The sequence below is a fragment of the Petromyzon marinus genome, chromosome 56 (genome assembly GCF_048934315.1).
Source record: "Petromyzon marinus isolate PM22_M1 ecotype Great Lakes invasive population chromosome 56, UKy_Petmar_22M1.pri1.0, whole genome shotgun sequence".
Classification (NCBI taxonomy): domain Eukaryota; kingdom Metazoa; phylum Chordata; class Hyperoartia; order Petromyzontiformes; family Petromyzontidae; genus Petromyzon; species Petromyzon marinus.
In genome coordinates this window covers 3,002,578-3,020,423 of record NC_133722.1, presented here as the reverse complement: position 1 = coordinate 3,020,423, position 17,846 = coordinate 3,002,578, and the positions used below count along the sequence as shown (strand labels likewise).

The 17,846-nt window shown below is 51.7% G+C and overlaps 1 protein-coding gene across 1 annotated transcript; it reads right to left on the bottom strand.

Annotated features, from left to right (window-relative positions):
- Positions 1-612: 612 nt before the first annotated feature.
- Positions 613-15,973, bottom strand: KLHL28 (kelch like family member 28). The gene is made up of 2 exons (XM_032975398.2): positions 15,313-15,973; positions 613-4,365 (listed from the first exon to the last, which is right to left on the bottom strand). Exons 1-2 carry the CDS (start codon positions 15,763-15,765, stop codon positions 2,995-2,997), a joined length of 1,824 nt encoding a protein of 607 aa, XP_032831289.2. The 5' UTR covers positions 15,766-15,973; the 3' UTR covers positions 613-2,994.
- Between the last annotated feature and the right edge of the window lie 1,873 nt (positions 15,974-17,846).

Here is a 17,846-nt window from a genome sequence, read left to right as displayed (position 1 = left end):
GATTAGCATGATGTTAATGTGAGCTATTAGCATGATGTTAATGTGAGAGATTAGCATGATGTTATTGTGAGAAATTAGCACGATGTTAATGTGAGAGATTAGCATGTTAATGTGAGAGATTAGCATGATGATGTGAGAGATTAGCATGATGTTAATGTGAGAGATTAGCATGATGTTAATGTGAGAGATTAGCATGTTAATGTGAGAGATTAACATGATGCTAATGTGAGCGATTAGCGTGTTAATGTGCGAGATTAGCATTATGTTAATGTGAAAGATTAGCATGATGTTAATGTGAGAGATTAGCATGATGTTAATGTGAGAGATTAGCGTGATGTTAATGTGAGAGATTAGCATGATGTTAATGTGAGAGATTAACATTATGTTAATGTGAGAGATTAGCATGATGTTGATGTGAGAGATTGGCATGATGTTAATGTGAGAGATTAGCATGATGTTAATGTGAGAGATTAGCATTATGTTAACGTGAGAGATTAGCATGATGTTAATGTGAGAGATTGGCATGCTGTTAATGTGAAATCGAAGAGTGGTGCAATCCAAAGGCATGCGTTCTGACAGGACCACCAAGGCAGCAAGACTGAGACTGGTGTGTAAGTCTTGGGAGTACTTTATGCAGGATCACGAAGGGGGTGGGTGGGGTGGGGGTAACGGGATCACTGATGAACATAAGGCAAAACATTTTTGTACAATTTTACACCACGTACGCAGACGTAGGTAGTTGGGGTTCAATCGCCGCTTTAAAAAAAAAACATTTCACACGGAAAAGAAAAATCATGAAGCAAGACTGCATTGTTGCTTTCAACTCGGGTGACATCACCGCGGCCACGTGGTTTCGCGGCAGGCTCGAATTCAGAAGTTCGCGGTTCGAATCCAGCGGCCGCCCCGATTATTACTGCGGTGAGCGAAAACCCACAGCAACAATACGACTACGATGCGCCGTCTGCTTCAATCACGGTGGGCGTCGAAAATCCCCCGACGTCATTGGCAAGGGTCCGTCCACATTTACCAAATTCGAATAAGATGACGCTGAAAATGAACCCCACTGGGACAATGCACCGCCATCACCGCCCCCCCCCCCTTCCCCAAAGCTGGCAGATTTAATGCCCAAGGTCACTCTTGTAAACGAGACGTATCCTGGTGTCTTGAGTTTCTCACCCGTTTAAACGAAATCATACCTTGACACGCAGTGACGTTCGTAAACAATGTGCAGTGGTGAGATAATTAGCGCGGGGCTGAACACGGCGGAAATCCCACCGCACATTTATAATGCGCCCATTAAGAAATGATATACCGGCGGACACGGGAGGATTAAATAACATTCCATACGAAAAAACTTGTAAAATGCATAATATAAAAAGAAGGTAGACTTGGCAGTTAACCACCGTAAGCTGGTTACAGCAGCTGGGGCAGACACGGCTGTTAATAATGTGATCCAAACGAAGCAAATTCACAGCGTGGAGAAAGCAACTCGCGAGCGCGCGCACAAAGACTAAGATGCACGCGCGTGTATTAGACGCGGGGGCGCCCCCGTGAATGAAAAGCGACAACAGCAGAAGCGTGGCCGTTAAGACGAGCGCCGTCAATGAGTCGCTTCGTCCGCCTCCATCTCCGAACAAGACGCGGGGCCCCCACCCGCAGCGGCGCAGGGAAAACCGGACGGCCGTGCAGCGCCATCAAACGCAAAGACACCGTATGTACACACAAGTGCTCGGGGGGGGGGGGGGGGGGGGGGGGGGGAAACTCTGCAAGGTGGCAAGTTGTATCGTGTTCCGGCCTTCCCCCTTTGGCACCGCCGCGGTCCAATTATTCATGCGCCGGCCTTCATGCACGCTCGCTCGCGCGACACGACACGACACGCGCTTCCCGAAGTCCTCGCACGCACGACGCCTCGCTCCTCCGCGAGCGCCCCCGGCGCGGAAACAACCTCCGCAACCCGGGGCCCGAGCGACCGCAACCCTCCGCGGTCGGAGGCAGAGGCAAAGCGGCGCGCTCTTGACGGGCGCCCCCCCCTTAACCGGTGACCTCCCTCTCCCGCTCGGCAAGACGAGCGTGCGACAATAACAACGGTTCCGATTTTAACGGCTGGTCACAATCCTCTACTCTATGCCCCCTGTAACCGCTCCCGCTCTGCCGTGATGTGCGCCAACGTCGACTTTATTGAGGGCGATTATCGGCACGTAAAATACAGATTTTATTTTGACTGCAGTTTTAAGGAGGCGTTAACTGGACTACTTGTCCTGCTGGTGGGCTGGACTCGGAACCTTCCGGAACGTTCCGCAGAAACCCCCCCCCCCCCCCATTATTAATTTACTTCCAGAGTGAACACTCGCGGGGGGCGGGGCTGCTCCGACGTTGTTAGGCCATGGACGATCCGGCTCAAGGCGGCCCCACACCACGGCCAACACGAAAAACAGCTCGTGGAGAATTTCCACGTGCAACTCGCACGACGCGATAAACACACCTGTTACAGTAGTGGGCATTAGCAAACTAAGCAAAGCCACCACACCCCCGCCCGCCCGCCCGCCTGCCCGCCCGCCTTCTCACACAGCGTTCCAGATAGGCGCTGTGTCAACCACCAACTTCTTGATCCAGCTTCACCTCCCAATAAGAAGAAATGCCTCATCATCCCTCCATTCTTCTTCTCAACATGGACCGGGGGTACACAGGGGACGGTGGCGACGTTTGCAACACGACGGCCGTCCTCACTTCACGGGAATCCAGGGGCCGTGCGAAACGTTGCTGTGAAAGGGCCGTTACTGTTGCTGCTGCTGCTGGATAGCTTGGCTGAGCCCGGCAATTGCTAAGGTCACGCCACGGTCTGCCGCACCGGTCGCGTGCAATCAGACCATACACCAGCACAGAGACGCGTCGCGAGTGCATGACAGTGTTCGGGTGGGGAGGGTGGGAGGGGGGCGACGAGGCGAGCGGGTAACGTCTGCCGCGTCAGGGAAGATTCGAGTTTCAAAAGACGTCTCAGAGGGCCGCCAGGCCAAAGTTGCATCTGCACGAGCCCATGCCGGCGCAATCCTTCCACTCGTCCGAACCGGGGTCGTACGTCTGCGTGAGGCCCAGGTAGGCCGAGCCCGAGTGGCCGCCCACCGCGTACAGGAAGCCGTCGATCACCGACACCCCCACGCCGGTGCGGGGGGCGCTCATCGGCTGGCACGTGGTCCACTGGTCGAGCTGCGGGTCGTAGCGCTCGACGCTGGCCAGGTGGTTCACGCCATTGTGTCCGCCCACCACGAACAGAAAGCCCATCGCCACGCCCGCGCCGAAGTTGATGCGCTTGTCCGCCATGGGCGCCACCATCTCCCAGACGCCCTTGCCCGGGTCGAACCTCTCCACGCTGTCGAGGTGCGCGGGGCCGTAGCCGCCGATGGCGTAAATCATCCCGGCGAGGGCGGCGGCGGCGAAGCAGCTGCGCTTCTTCAGCATGGGCTCCACGGGGCCCCAGCAGCCGAGGCGCGGGGAGAAGCGCTCCACGGAGCGCAGGTAGCTCTGCCCGTCGTAGCCGCCCAGCGCGTACAGCTCGCCGTCCAGCACGGCGAGCCCCAGCGTGCTGCGGCACTCCGTCATGGCGGGGGCGAGGTCCCAGCTGGCGACCTCCGGGTCCCACCGCTCCACGGAGCTCTCGTGGCGGCCGTAGGGCACGCGGTCGCGCACGCGGCACGCCACGCCGCCCACCACGTACAGGCGCCGCTCCAGCACGGCGCAGGCGCACTCGTAGCGCGGCCTGCCGAGCGGCGGCAGCGGCGCCCACGTGTCGCTGCCGGGCCGGTACACCTCCACGCAGTCCAGCGTGGCGAACAGCCCGTTCTTGCCGCCGGCCGCGCACAGAACCCGCGGCGCGCACCGGGGCCGCGCCGCCGGCTCGGAGGCGCGCAGCGCCAGCCGCTCCTCGGGCGCGAAGTGGTAGCGCAGCGCCTCGTCGAGGAGCCTCCGGCAGGCGCGGTCGTCCCGCAGCAGCTGGTTGGCCTCGTACAGCCGCGTCAGCGACTTGACGCTGAGCAGGGGCAGCCGCACGCAGCGCATCAGAGCCGGCAGGTGGGCCCGGCGCTCGCGGGGGGCGGCCTTCACCCAGCTCTCGAGCGCGCCGAACGCCGACTCCTCGGAGGTGACGGCGAGGCCGTCGCTCGACAGGACCTCGTGCAGCTCGGCGGGGCTCAGCTCGAGGAACTCCTCGGTGCAGCGGACCTCTTCGAAGCGCAGCTGCAGGAAGCGCCGCGCCGCCAGGCGCAGCTCGGGGCAGCCGTGAGCGTCGGCGAAGCGCGCGATGCCGATGCAGTTGGCCGGGTCGAGCTGGCGCTCGAGGAACTCGCAGCACTCTTTGAGCACCAGCCGCACCTGCGGAGATGGCGGCGTTCAGGCGGCGCGTATTTTAACGCTTTGCATGTTTCAGCCGCCGACGTGATGGATAGGACGCCGCTGCCGTGGTGCGACGGCGATTCAAACCGCTTCGATCCCGGGCGGAGTTGTGACAGACGTGGACGCAGGCTGGTGTCGCATGTCAAGGTTTAAAGCTCTAAATCTTCGACGTTATTTTTTCAATGGGAAGAATATCTCAGGATTTGCGAACATGCTGCACGTTTGAGGGACACGGATGCGGTGTCACGGTTAGCACACTGCGTTCGCACGCCACAGCCTGACAATGTTTCAATCGCCCGGCACGGCAGTTTACACGATGGCCGAGTTTCTTAGATTAACTACGCCTCTGTCCAAAGCAGCAGTATGAATCCGTACACCAGTTGGTTGACCTTTAAGGTTGCGTTTCGTGGGGTCAAGTATTGGCATTTTCTATCGAGCTCCGTCCACTGCTGGTCCATGCAGCAGTGGCACGAGGAGGGACATTGCACAGCTGAACCTTTTTCTTCACAAACCAATGGCAAATCGTAGTCCAGATGGCCATAGCATGTGGAATGCATTAATCTTAAAAGTCCGTGCATTTCATGTGTAGAAATTCTCTTAAGCACATTTAATGCATATCTACATCATGGGACCTCCTTTGCCAGTACCAAAATATGAGAATAGGTTTTTTCTGGAAACAAAACAGGTGTTAAGTTACTCTTTGGTTCTTTCGGTAAAGTCACGTAGAGAACAAATAAATTAAATAATAGAGTACGACGTTTCGACTGCAACACAAGCGACCGTCATCAGGTAGAACTAAATTTGAGAGAGAGACAAAAAACAGACACACGGAGACACACAAGCAGAGAGAGACAACACAGAGACACCACACAGAGACACACAACATAGACACACAGAGAGAGACACACAGCATAGACACACAGAGAGAGACAACACAGAGACACAGAGAGAGACAACACAGAGACACAGAGAGAGACAACACAGAGACACACAGACAGACACACAACATAGACACAGAGAGAGACACACAACATAGACACACAGACAGACACACAGAGAGACACAACACAGAGACACACAGAGAGAGACACACAACATAGACACACAGACAGACACACAAGCAGAGAGAGACAACACAGAGACACACAGAGACACACAACATAGACACAAAGAGAGACACAGACACACAGACACACAACATAGACGCACAGAGAGAGAGACGCAAAACATAGACACAGAGAAAGACAGACACACAGTGAGAGACACACAACATAGACGCACAGAGAGAGACACACAACATAGACACAGAGAGAGAGACACACAACATTGACACAGAGAGACAACACAGAGACACAGAGAGAGACACACAACATAGACACACAGAGAGAGACACACAGCATAGACACACAGAGAGAGACAACACAGAGACACTACAGAGAGAGACACACAACATAGACACAGAAAGACAACACATAGACACAGAGAGAGACACACAACACAGACACAGAGAGAGACACACAACATAGACACAAAGAAAGAGATAACACAGACACCACAGAGAGAGACACACAACATAGACACAGAGAGAGACAACACAGAGACACAGAGAGACACACAACATGGACATACAGAGAGAGACAACACAGAGACACCAGAGAGAGACACAGAGAGACACACAACATAGACACACAGAGACACACAACATAGACACACAACATAGACACAGAGAGGGACACGCAACAAACACAGAGAGAGACAACACAGACACAAAGAGAGATAACAGAGACACCACAGAGAGAGACACACAACATAGACACAGAGAGAGAGAGACACAACATAGACACAGAGAGAGAGAGACACAACATAGACACACAGAGACACACAACATAGACACACACAGAGAGACACACAACATAGACACACAGAGAGAGACACACAACATAGACACACACACAGAGACACACAACATAGACACACACAGAGAGACACACAACATAGACACACAGAGAGAGACACACAACATAGACACACAGAGAGACACACAACATAGACACACACACAGAGACACACAACATAGACACACAGAGAGAGACACACAACATAGACACACAGAGAGAGACACACAACGTAGACACAGAGAGACACACAACATAGACACACAGAGAGAGACACACAACATAGACACACAGAGACAACAGAGACACACAACACACACATAGAGAGACACACAACATAGACACACAGAGACAACATAGCCACACAGAGACAACATAGACACACAACAAAGACACACAGAGAGAGACACACAACATTGACACACAGAGAGAGACACACAACATAGACACACAGAGAGAGACACACAACATAGACACACAGAGAGACACACAACATAGACACACAGAGAGAGACACACAACATAGACACACAGAGAGAGACACACAACATAGACACACACAGAGAGACACACAACATAGACACACAGAGAGAGACACACAACATAGACACACAGAGAGAGACACACAACATAGACACACAGAGAGAGACACACAACATAGACACACAGAGAGATACACACAACATAGACACACAGAGAGACACACAACATAGACACACAGAGAGAGACACACAACATAGACACACAGAGAGACACACAACATAGACACACAGAGAGACACACAACATAGACACAGAGAGACACACAACATAGACACACAGAGAGAGACACACAACATAGACACACAGAGAGAGACACACAACATAGACACACGGAGACAACAGAGACACACAAGACAGACACACAGAGAGAGACACACAACATAGACACAGAGAGAGAGAGACACACAACATTAGACACGGAGAGAGAGACAACACAGAGACACACACCATAGACACACAGAGAGAGACACACAACATAGACACACAGAGAGAGACATACAACATAGACACACAGAGAGACACACAACATAGACACAGAGAGAGATAACACAACATAGACACACAGAGAGAGACGCACAACATAGACACACAGAGACAACATAGCCACACAGAGACAACATAGACACACAACAAAGACACACAGAGAGAGACACACAACATAGACACACAGAGAGAGACACACAACATAGACACACAGAGAGAGACACACAACATAGACACACACAGAGAGACACACAACATAGACACACACAGAGAGACACACAACATAGACACACAGAGAGAGACACACAGCCACACAGAGAGAGACAACACAGACAGAGAGAGACAACGCAGACACAGAGAGAGACACACAACATAGACACACAGAGACAACAGAGACACACAACACAGACACACAGAGAGAGACACACAACATAGACACACAGAGACAACATAGACACACAGAGACAACATAGACACACAACAAAGACACACAGAGAGAGACACACAACATAGACACACAGAGAGAGACACACAACATAGACACACAGAGAGAGACACACAACATAGACACACAGAGAGAGACACACACCATAGACACAGAGAGAGAGACACACAACAAAGACACACACAGAGAGACACACAACACAGACACACAGAGAGACACACAACATAGACACACAGAGAGAGACACACAACATAGACACACAGAGAGAGACACACAACATAGACACACACAGAGAGACACACAACATAGACACACACAGAGAGACACACAACATAGACACACACAGAGAGACACACAAAATAGACACACAGAGAGAGACACACAACATAGACACACAGAGAGAGACACACAACATAGACACACAGAGAGAGACACACAACATAGACACACAGAGACAACAGAGACACACAAGACAGACACACAGAGAGAGACAACACAGACACACAGAGAGACACACAACATAGACACAGAGAGAGAGACACACAACATAGACACACACAGAGAGACACACAACATAGACACACAGAGAGAGACACACAACATAGACAGAGAGAGAGAGACACACAACATTAGATACGGAGAGAGACAACACAGAGACACCACAGAGACACACACCATAGACACACAGAGAGAGACACACAACATAGACACACAGAGAGAGACACACAACATAGACACAGAGAGAGACACACAACATAGACACAGAGAGAGACACACAACATAGACACAGAGAGAGATAACACAACATAGCCCCAAGAGAGAGACAACACAGAGACACAGAGAGAGACACACAACATAGACACACAGAGAGAGACACACAACATAGACAGAGAGAGACACACAACATAGACAGAGAGAGACACACAACATAGACAGAGAGAGACAACACAGACACAGAGAGACAACACAGATACACAGAGAGACACATAACATAGACACAGAGAGAGACAACAGAGACACAGAAAGACACACAACATAGACACGCAGAAAGAGACAACACAGACACAGAGAGACAACACAGAGAGAGACACACAACAGACACACAGAGAGACAACACAGACACACAGAGAGACACATACACAGAGAGAGACACACAACATAGACACACAACATAGACACACAGAGAGACAACACAGACACACAGAGAGAGACACACAACATAGACACACACAGAGAGACAACACAGACACAGAGACACACAACATAGACACACACAGAGAGACAACACAGACACACAGAGAGACAACACGGACACCACAGAGAGAGACAACACGGACACCACAGAGAGAGACAACACAGACACCACAGAGAGAGACAACACAGACACCACAGAGAGACACAGACACACAGAGAGAGACAACAGAGAGACAGAAACACACAGAGACACCACAGAGAGAGACACAGACACACAGAGAGAGACAACACAGAGACACCACAGAGAGACACAGACACACAGAGAGAGACACACAACATAGACACACAGAGAGAGACACAGACACACAGAGATACACAACATAGACACACAGAGAGAGACAACACAGAGACACAGAGAGAGACACACAACATAGACACAGACAGAGACACACAACATCGACACACACAGAGAGAGACAACACAAACACACAGAGAGACACACAGAGAGACAACACAGACACACCACAGAGAGAGACACACAACATACACACAGAGACAACACAGAAACACAGAGAGAGAGACACGCAACATAGACACACAGAGAGAGACAACACAGACATACCACAGAGAGACACAACACAGAGACACCACAGAGAGAGACACACAACATAGACACGCAGAGAGAGACAACAGAGACACAGAGAGACACACAACATAGACACAGAGAGAGACACACAACATAGACACATAGAGAGACAACACAGACACACCACAGAGACACACAACATAGACACAGAGAGAGACAACAGAGACACAGAGAGACACACAACATAGACACAGAGAGAGAGACACACAACAGACACACAGAGACAGACAACACAGACACACAGAGAGACAACACAGACACCACAGAGAGAGAGACACACAACATAGACACAGAGAGAGACAACACAGACACACAGAGAGAGGCAACAGACACAGAGAGAGACACACAACATAGACAGAGAGAGACAACACAGACACCACAGAGAGAGACAGACACACAGAGAGAGACAACACAGAGAGACAGAGACAACACAGAGACACCACAGAGAGACACAGCCACACAGAGAGAGACAACACAGAGACACCACAGAGAGACACACAGAGAGAGACACAGACACACAGAGAGAGATACACAACATAGACACACAGAGAGAGACAACACAGAGACACAGAGAGAGACACACAACATAGACACAGAGACACACAACATCGACACACAGAGAGAGACAACACAGACACACAGAGAGACACACAGAGAGAGACAACACAGACACACCACAGAGACACACAACATACACACATAGACAACACAGAGACACAGAGAGAGACACGCAACATAGACACACAGAGAGAGACAACACAGACATACCACAGAGAGACCCAACACAGAGACACCACAGAGAGAGACACACAACATAGACACAGAGAGAGACAACACAGATACACAGAGAGAGACACACAACAGACACACAGAGAGACACAACATAGACACAGACACAACATAGACACACAGAAACACACAACATAGACACAGAGAGAGAAACACAACATAGACACGCAGAGAGAGACACACAGCCACACAGAGAGAGACAACACAGACACAGAGAGAGACAACGCAGACACACAGAGAGAGACAACACAGACACACACAGAGACACACACAACATAGACACACACAACATAGACACACAGAGAGAGACAACACAGAGACACAGAGACACAGAGAGAGACACACAACATGGACACAGAGAGACTCACAACATAGACACAGAGAGAGACTCACAACATAGACACAGAGAGAGACAACACAGACACACAGAGAGAGACACAGACACACAGAGAGACACACAACATAGACACAGAGAGAGACAACACAGACACACAGAGAGACCGACACACAGACAGACACACAGAGAGAGACACACAACATAGACACACAGAGAGAAACACACAACATAGACACACAGACACACAGAGAGAGACACACACAACATAGACACACAGAGAGAGACAACATAGACAGAGATAGACAACACAGAGACACACAGAGAGAGACAACACAGAGACACAGAGACAGACATATAACATAGACACAGAGAGAGACAACACAGACACAGAGAGAGACCGACACACAGAGACAGACAGACACACAGAGAGAGACAGACACACAGAGAGAGACAGACACACAGAGAGAGACACACAACATAGACACACAGAGAGAAACACACAACATAGACACACAACATAGACACACAACATATACACACAGACACACAGAGAGAGACACACACAACATAGACACACAGAGAGAGACAACATAGACAGAGAGAGACAACACAGACACCACAGAGAGACACAGACCCACAGAGAGAGAGACGCACAACATAGATACAGAGAGAGACAACACAGACACACAGAGAGGCACACCACATAGACACAGAGAGAGAGAACACAGAGACACAGAGAGACACACAACATAGACACACAGAGAGACACACAACATAGACACAGAGAGACAACACAGAGACCCCACAGAGAGAGACACAACATAGACACACAGACAGACACACAACATAGACAGAGAGAGAGAGACACACAACATAGACACAGAGACAACACAGAGACACAGAGAGCCACACAACATAGACACACAGAGAGAGACAACACAGAGACATCACAGAGAGAGACACACAACATAGACACAGAGAGACAACACAGAGACACAGAGAGACACACAACATAGACACACAGAGAGAGACAACACAGGCACAGAGACACAGAGAGACACACAACATAGACACACAGAGAGAGACAACACAGACACAGAGAGAGACAACACAGAGAGAGACAACACGGAGACACAGAGAGAGACAACACAGAGACACAGAGAGAGACAACAGAGGCAAACACAGAAAGAGACACACAACATAGACAGAGAGAGACAACACAGACACCACAGAGAGAGACAACACAGAGAGACAGAGACAACACAGAGACACCACAGAGAGACACAGCCACACAGAGAGAGACACACAACATAGACACAGAGAGAGAGACACACAACATAGACACAGAGAGAGAGACACACAACATAGACACACAGAGAGAGACAACACGGAGACACAGAGAGAGACAACACAGAGACACAGAGAGAGAGACAACACAGAGACACAGAGAGAGACAACAGAGGCAAACACAGAGAGAGACACACAACATAGACAAACACAGAGAGAGACACACAACATAGACACACAGAGAGAGACACACAACATAGACACACAGAGAGAGACAACACAGACACAGAGAGAGACAACACAGAGAGAGACAACACGGAGACACAGAGAGAGACAACACAGAGACACAGAGAGAGACAACAGAGGCAACACAGAGAGAGACACACAACATAGACACAGAGAGAGACACACAACATAGACACACAGAGAGAGACAACACACAACATAGACACAGAGAGAGAGAGACACACAACATAGACACAGAGAGAGAGACACACAACATAGACACAGAGAGACACACAACATAGACACAGAGAGAGAGACACACAACATAGACACAGAGAGAGAGACACACAACATAGACACAGAGAGAGAGAGACACACAACACAGACACAGAGAGAGACACACAACATAGACACAGAGAGAGACACACAACATAGACACACAGAGAGACACACAACATAGACACACACAGAGAGACACACAACATAGACACACAGAGAGAGAGACACACAACATAGACACACAGAGAGAGAGACACACAACATAGACACACAGAGAGAGACACACAACATAGACACACAGAGAGAGACACACAACATAGACACACAGAGAGAGACACACAACATAGACACAGAGAGAGAGACAACACAGAGACACAGAGAGAGACACACAACATAGACACAGAGAGAGAGACACACAACATAGACACACAGAGAGAGACACACAACATAGACACAGAGAGAGAGAGACACACAACATAGACACACAGACACACAGAGAGAGACACACAACATAGACACACAGAGAGAGACAACACAGAGACACAGAGAGAGACACACAACATAGACACACAGAGAGAGACACACAACATAGACACACAGAGAGAGACACACAACATAGACACACAACATAGACACAGAGAGAGAGACACAACATAGACACAGAGAGAGAGACACACAACATAGACACACACAACATAGACACACAGACACACAGAGAGAGACACACAACATAGACACACAACATAGACACAGAGAGACACACAACATAGACACACACGTCATTTATTTTATTTTCTACGTGACTTTACCGAAATAACCAAAGAGTAATTCCTGCAGTGACGAAAGCTTCAAATCAAGATGTTAAACTGTTAAAACACCAAACTGAAACCTTTTACAAGGAATCATGTCTGCATTAACCACAATACTTGTATTCAGAATGCTAACAAAAACACTGATAATATATGTGGCATTGTCCTTGGAACCGATTGGTCCACACCAGAGACAGCTTTCTTTTGAGCCTCATCTCAAACGGTGTTCGACCAGAGGACGCCAAGTCTTTTGTTTGCACTCATAGATCCTGTCCTCACCGACAATCACCAGGACTAGAAAGCCAATGGGCCGATGGACTAAGACGGATATTTAAGTGACACGTAACAGAGGACACCACTCACCAATAAGTGAACCACCACTCACTCACACACTCACTCACACACTCACCACTCACTCGCACACTCACCACTCACTCACACACTCACCACTCACTCACACACTCACCACTCACTCGCACACTCACCCACCACTCACACTGACCTTCACCCACCACCGACGCTCACCCACCACTCACGCTCACGCACCACTCACCCACCCATCACTCACTCACCCACCACCCACGCTCACCCACCACCCACACTCACGCTCACCCACCACCCACACTCACGCTCACCCACCACCCACACTCACGCTCACCCACCACTCACGCCCACCCACCACTCACGCCCACCCACCACTCACGCCCACCCACCACTCACGCTCACCACTCACACTCACCCACCACTCACACTCACCCACCACTCGCTCACCCACCACTCGCTCACCCACCACTCGCTCACCCACCACTCGCTCACCCACCACTCGCTCACCCACCACTCGCTCACCCACCACTCGCACACCACTCACACTCACACACCACTCACTCGCACTCACTCACCACTCACACTGACCTTCACCCACCAATCACACTCACCCACCACCCGCCCACCCTCACCCACCACTCACACTCACCCACCACTCACACTCAGCCACCACCCACCCACCACTCACACTCAGCCACCACCCACCCACCACTCACACTCACTCATCCACCCACCACCCACCCACCACTCACACACCACTCACACTCAGCCACCACTCACACTCACCCACCACTCACGCTCACCCACCCACCACTCACTCATCCACCCACCACCCACCCACCACTCACACTCACCCACCACTCACACTCACCCACCACTCACACTCACCCACCACTCACACTCAGCTACCACCCACCACTCACACTCACCCACCCACCACCCACCCACCACTCACACTCAGCCACCACCCACCACCCACACTCACCCACCCACCACTCACTCATCCACCCACCACTCACACTCACCCACCACTCACACTCAGCCACCACCCACCACCCACACTCACCCACCCACCACCCACACTCAGCCACCACATGAACACAGGTCGGGCCCATGACCTCTTCACGTTCACGTATACAGACACGACAGTAGAGGACTGCTACTGTACGTGCACACATTGAGACATGGAGCACACGCAATACACACCCCAACGTTGAGCGAACGTTGGGGTGTGGTTGTAACCGTTGGGCCCAACGTTGCGTCTAGACTGGACGTCGAACTTCTTTCGCACCGTACGTGGCCAACCGTGCACAGCGGAGGCGATGAGATGGAGTGAGTGTGTGTGCGAGAGAGTGAGAGAGTGAGTGAGAGAGTGAGTGAGAGAGTGTGAGTGAGAGATGTGAGATGTGAGTGTGAGTGAGTGAGAGAGAGTGAGTGAGAGTGAGTGAGTGAGAGTGAGTGAGTGTGAGAGTGTGAGTGAGTGAGTGAGAGGGTGAGTGAGAGGGTGAGTGAGAGAGTATGAGTATGAGTGAGAGAGTGTGAGTGAGAGAGTGTGAGTGAGTGTGAGTGAGAGAGTGAGTGTGAGTGAGAGAGTGAGGAAGGTTAGAACAACAACAACAACCCCCTCACCACCACCACGACCACCCACCCTCACCACCCACCCGCTACCAACCTGCAGGAGATTAGCGGCCGTGAGCAGGGCCTCGACAGTCTCCTGCGACACGTACACGGCGCCCGTGTAGGCGAAGTCGACGATCGCGTGCAGCGCCTCCTCGGCCACGCAGCGCAGCCGCACCTCGGCGCCCGCGTGTCGCGCCGCCAGGCCGCCGGCGAACATGGCCCTGAAGTAGGGGCTGATGGAGGCGAGCACGGCGCGGTGCGCGTGGGCCCGCGCCGCGCCCGCGCACAGCACCACGTCGCACAGGTCGCGGCGGTGACGCAGTTGGTTCAGGCCCTCGAGCAGCTGCTCAGAGTGAGGGTAGGCCAGGTTGGCGAGCGTGTACGCCGGCGGCTGCTGCTGTTGTTGCTGTTGTTGTTGCTGTTGTTGCTGCTGCTGTTGTTGCTGAGGGGCGAGAAGACGAGGTTGCTGCTGCTGCTGTTGTTGTTGTACGAACGGCTCCATCATGGATGGCTGCTGCTGCTGTGTTAGGGGTAGCCGCGTCTCGTCTGGCCCGGCTTCGTGCGAGCCCTCTCGGTCGTCTCTCCCTGCCGCTGCCTGCGGCGTGCCGTCTCCTCGCTTCCTCTCTCCTCACTCTCCCTTAACTCTCCTTTAACTCTCCCTTCACTCTCCCTCCTCCCCTCAGTGACAACTCCCCCCTCTCTCTTCACTCTCCCTCCTCCCTTCACTCTCTCCACCCTCTCCTGAGGCTTGCCGTCTCCTCGCTTCCTCTCTCCTCCCCTCAGTGACAACTCCTCCCTCTCCCTTAACTCTCCCTCCACTCTCTCATCACTCTCCCTTAACTCTCTCTTAACTCTCCCTCCACCCTCTCTCCACCGTCTCCATCCTCTCTTCACTCTCCCTTCACTCTCTCTTCACTCTCCCTTCACTCTCCCTTCACTCTCTCTTAACTCTCTTTTAACTCTCCCTCCACTCTCTCTTCACTCTCTCTTCACTCTCCCTTCACTCTCTCTTCACTCTCCCTTCACTCTCTCTTCACTCTCCTTTAACTCTCCTTTAACTCTCCCTTCACTCTCTCTTAACTCTCTCTTCACTCTCCCTTCACTCTCTCTTCACTCTCCCTTCACTCTCTCTTCACTCTCCCTTCACTCTCTCTTAACTCTCTTTTAACTCTCCCTCCACTCTCTCTTCACTCTCCCTTCACTCTCTCTTCACTCTCCTTTAACTCTCCTTTAACTCTCCCTTCACTCTCTCTTCACTCTCCCTTCACTCTCTCTTAACTCTCTCTTCACTCTCCCTTCACTCTCTCTTCACTCTCCCTTCACTCTCTCTTCACTCTCCCTTCACTCTCCCTTCACTCTCTTCACTCTCTCTTCACTCTCCCTTCACTCTCCCTCCTCCCTTCACTCTCTCTTAACTCTCTCTTCACTCTCCCTTCACTCTCTCTTAACTCTCTCTTCACTCTCCCTTCACTCTCTCTTCACTCTCCCTTCACTCTCTCTTCACTCTCTCTCTTCACTCTCCCTCCTCCCTTCACTCTCTCTTCACTCTCCCTTCACTCTCTCTTCACTCTCCCTTCACTCTCTCTTAACTCTCTCTTAACTCTCTCTTCACTCTCTCTTCACTCTCTCTTCACTCTCCCTTCACTCTCCCTTCACTCTCTCCACTCTCTCCCCCCATTCTCCTCCCACACGCGCTTCCAGGCGGGGCTCACAGTGACGCGTAGAGCGGTGAGACGAGGTGAGGGGGTGAGGTGAGACGAGGTGAGGGGGTGAGGTGAGACGAGATGAGGGGGTGAGGTGAGACGAGGTGAGGGGGTGAAGTCAGACGAGGTGAGGGGGTGAGGTGAGACGAGGTGAGGGGGTGAGGTGAGACGAGGTGAGGGGGTGAAGTCAGACGAGGTGAGGGGGTGAGGTGAGACGAGGTGAGGGGGTGAAGTCAGACGAGGTGAGGGGGTGAGGGGAGACGAGGTGAGGGGGTGAGGTGAGACGAGGTGAGGTGAGACGAGGTGAGGGGGTGAGGTGAGACGAGGTGAGGTGAGACGAGGTGAGGGGGTGAGGTGAGACGAGGTGAGGTGAGACGAGGTGAGGGGGTGAGGTGACGAGGTGGCCGTTACATTTAGGCCAATGGACACACCGACAGCATACACCACGTGACGGCACCAAGGAGTTTGTCTGTGATGCAAACCGTTCCGAAAACCGGTTACCGATTCTCAGGCCTGCAAAACTCCGCATGCACTCCGGGTTCAGTTGGCACGGTGCAGGTGTTGTAGCGGAGCGGAAGACCACCCAGGCGCTCCGCAAACCTTCGGGCTACTCTCAAAGGTTTGTTCATGAAGCCATCCAGATATATAAACATTAACTTCAACCGAGAAGATGGATACAAATTGAGCAATCATTGGAAGGATGCTATTAGCCAGGCGAAACCTTCATTATTTTACAGTTTGCCTTCATATCCGCATCTCCAAGTTTCTTCAGCCTTCTACCCCCCCCCCAGGCCCGCTCACTGCCCAGCCCCGGCATTGTCGAACTTGCGGTTGCAAGTTGCAGAGCCCCCTACCCCACCACCACCACCTCCTGACCCTCTCT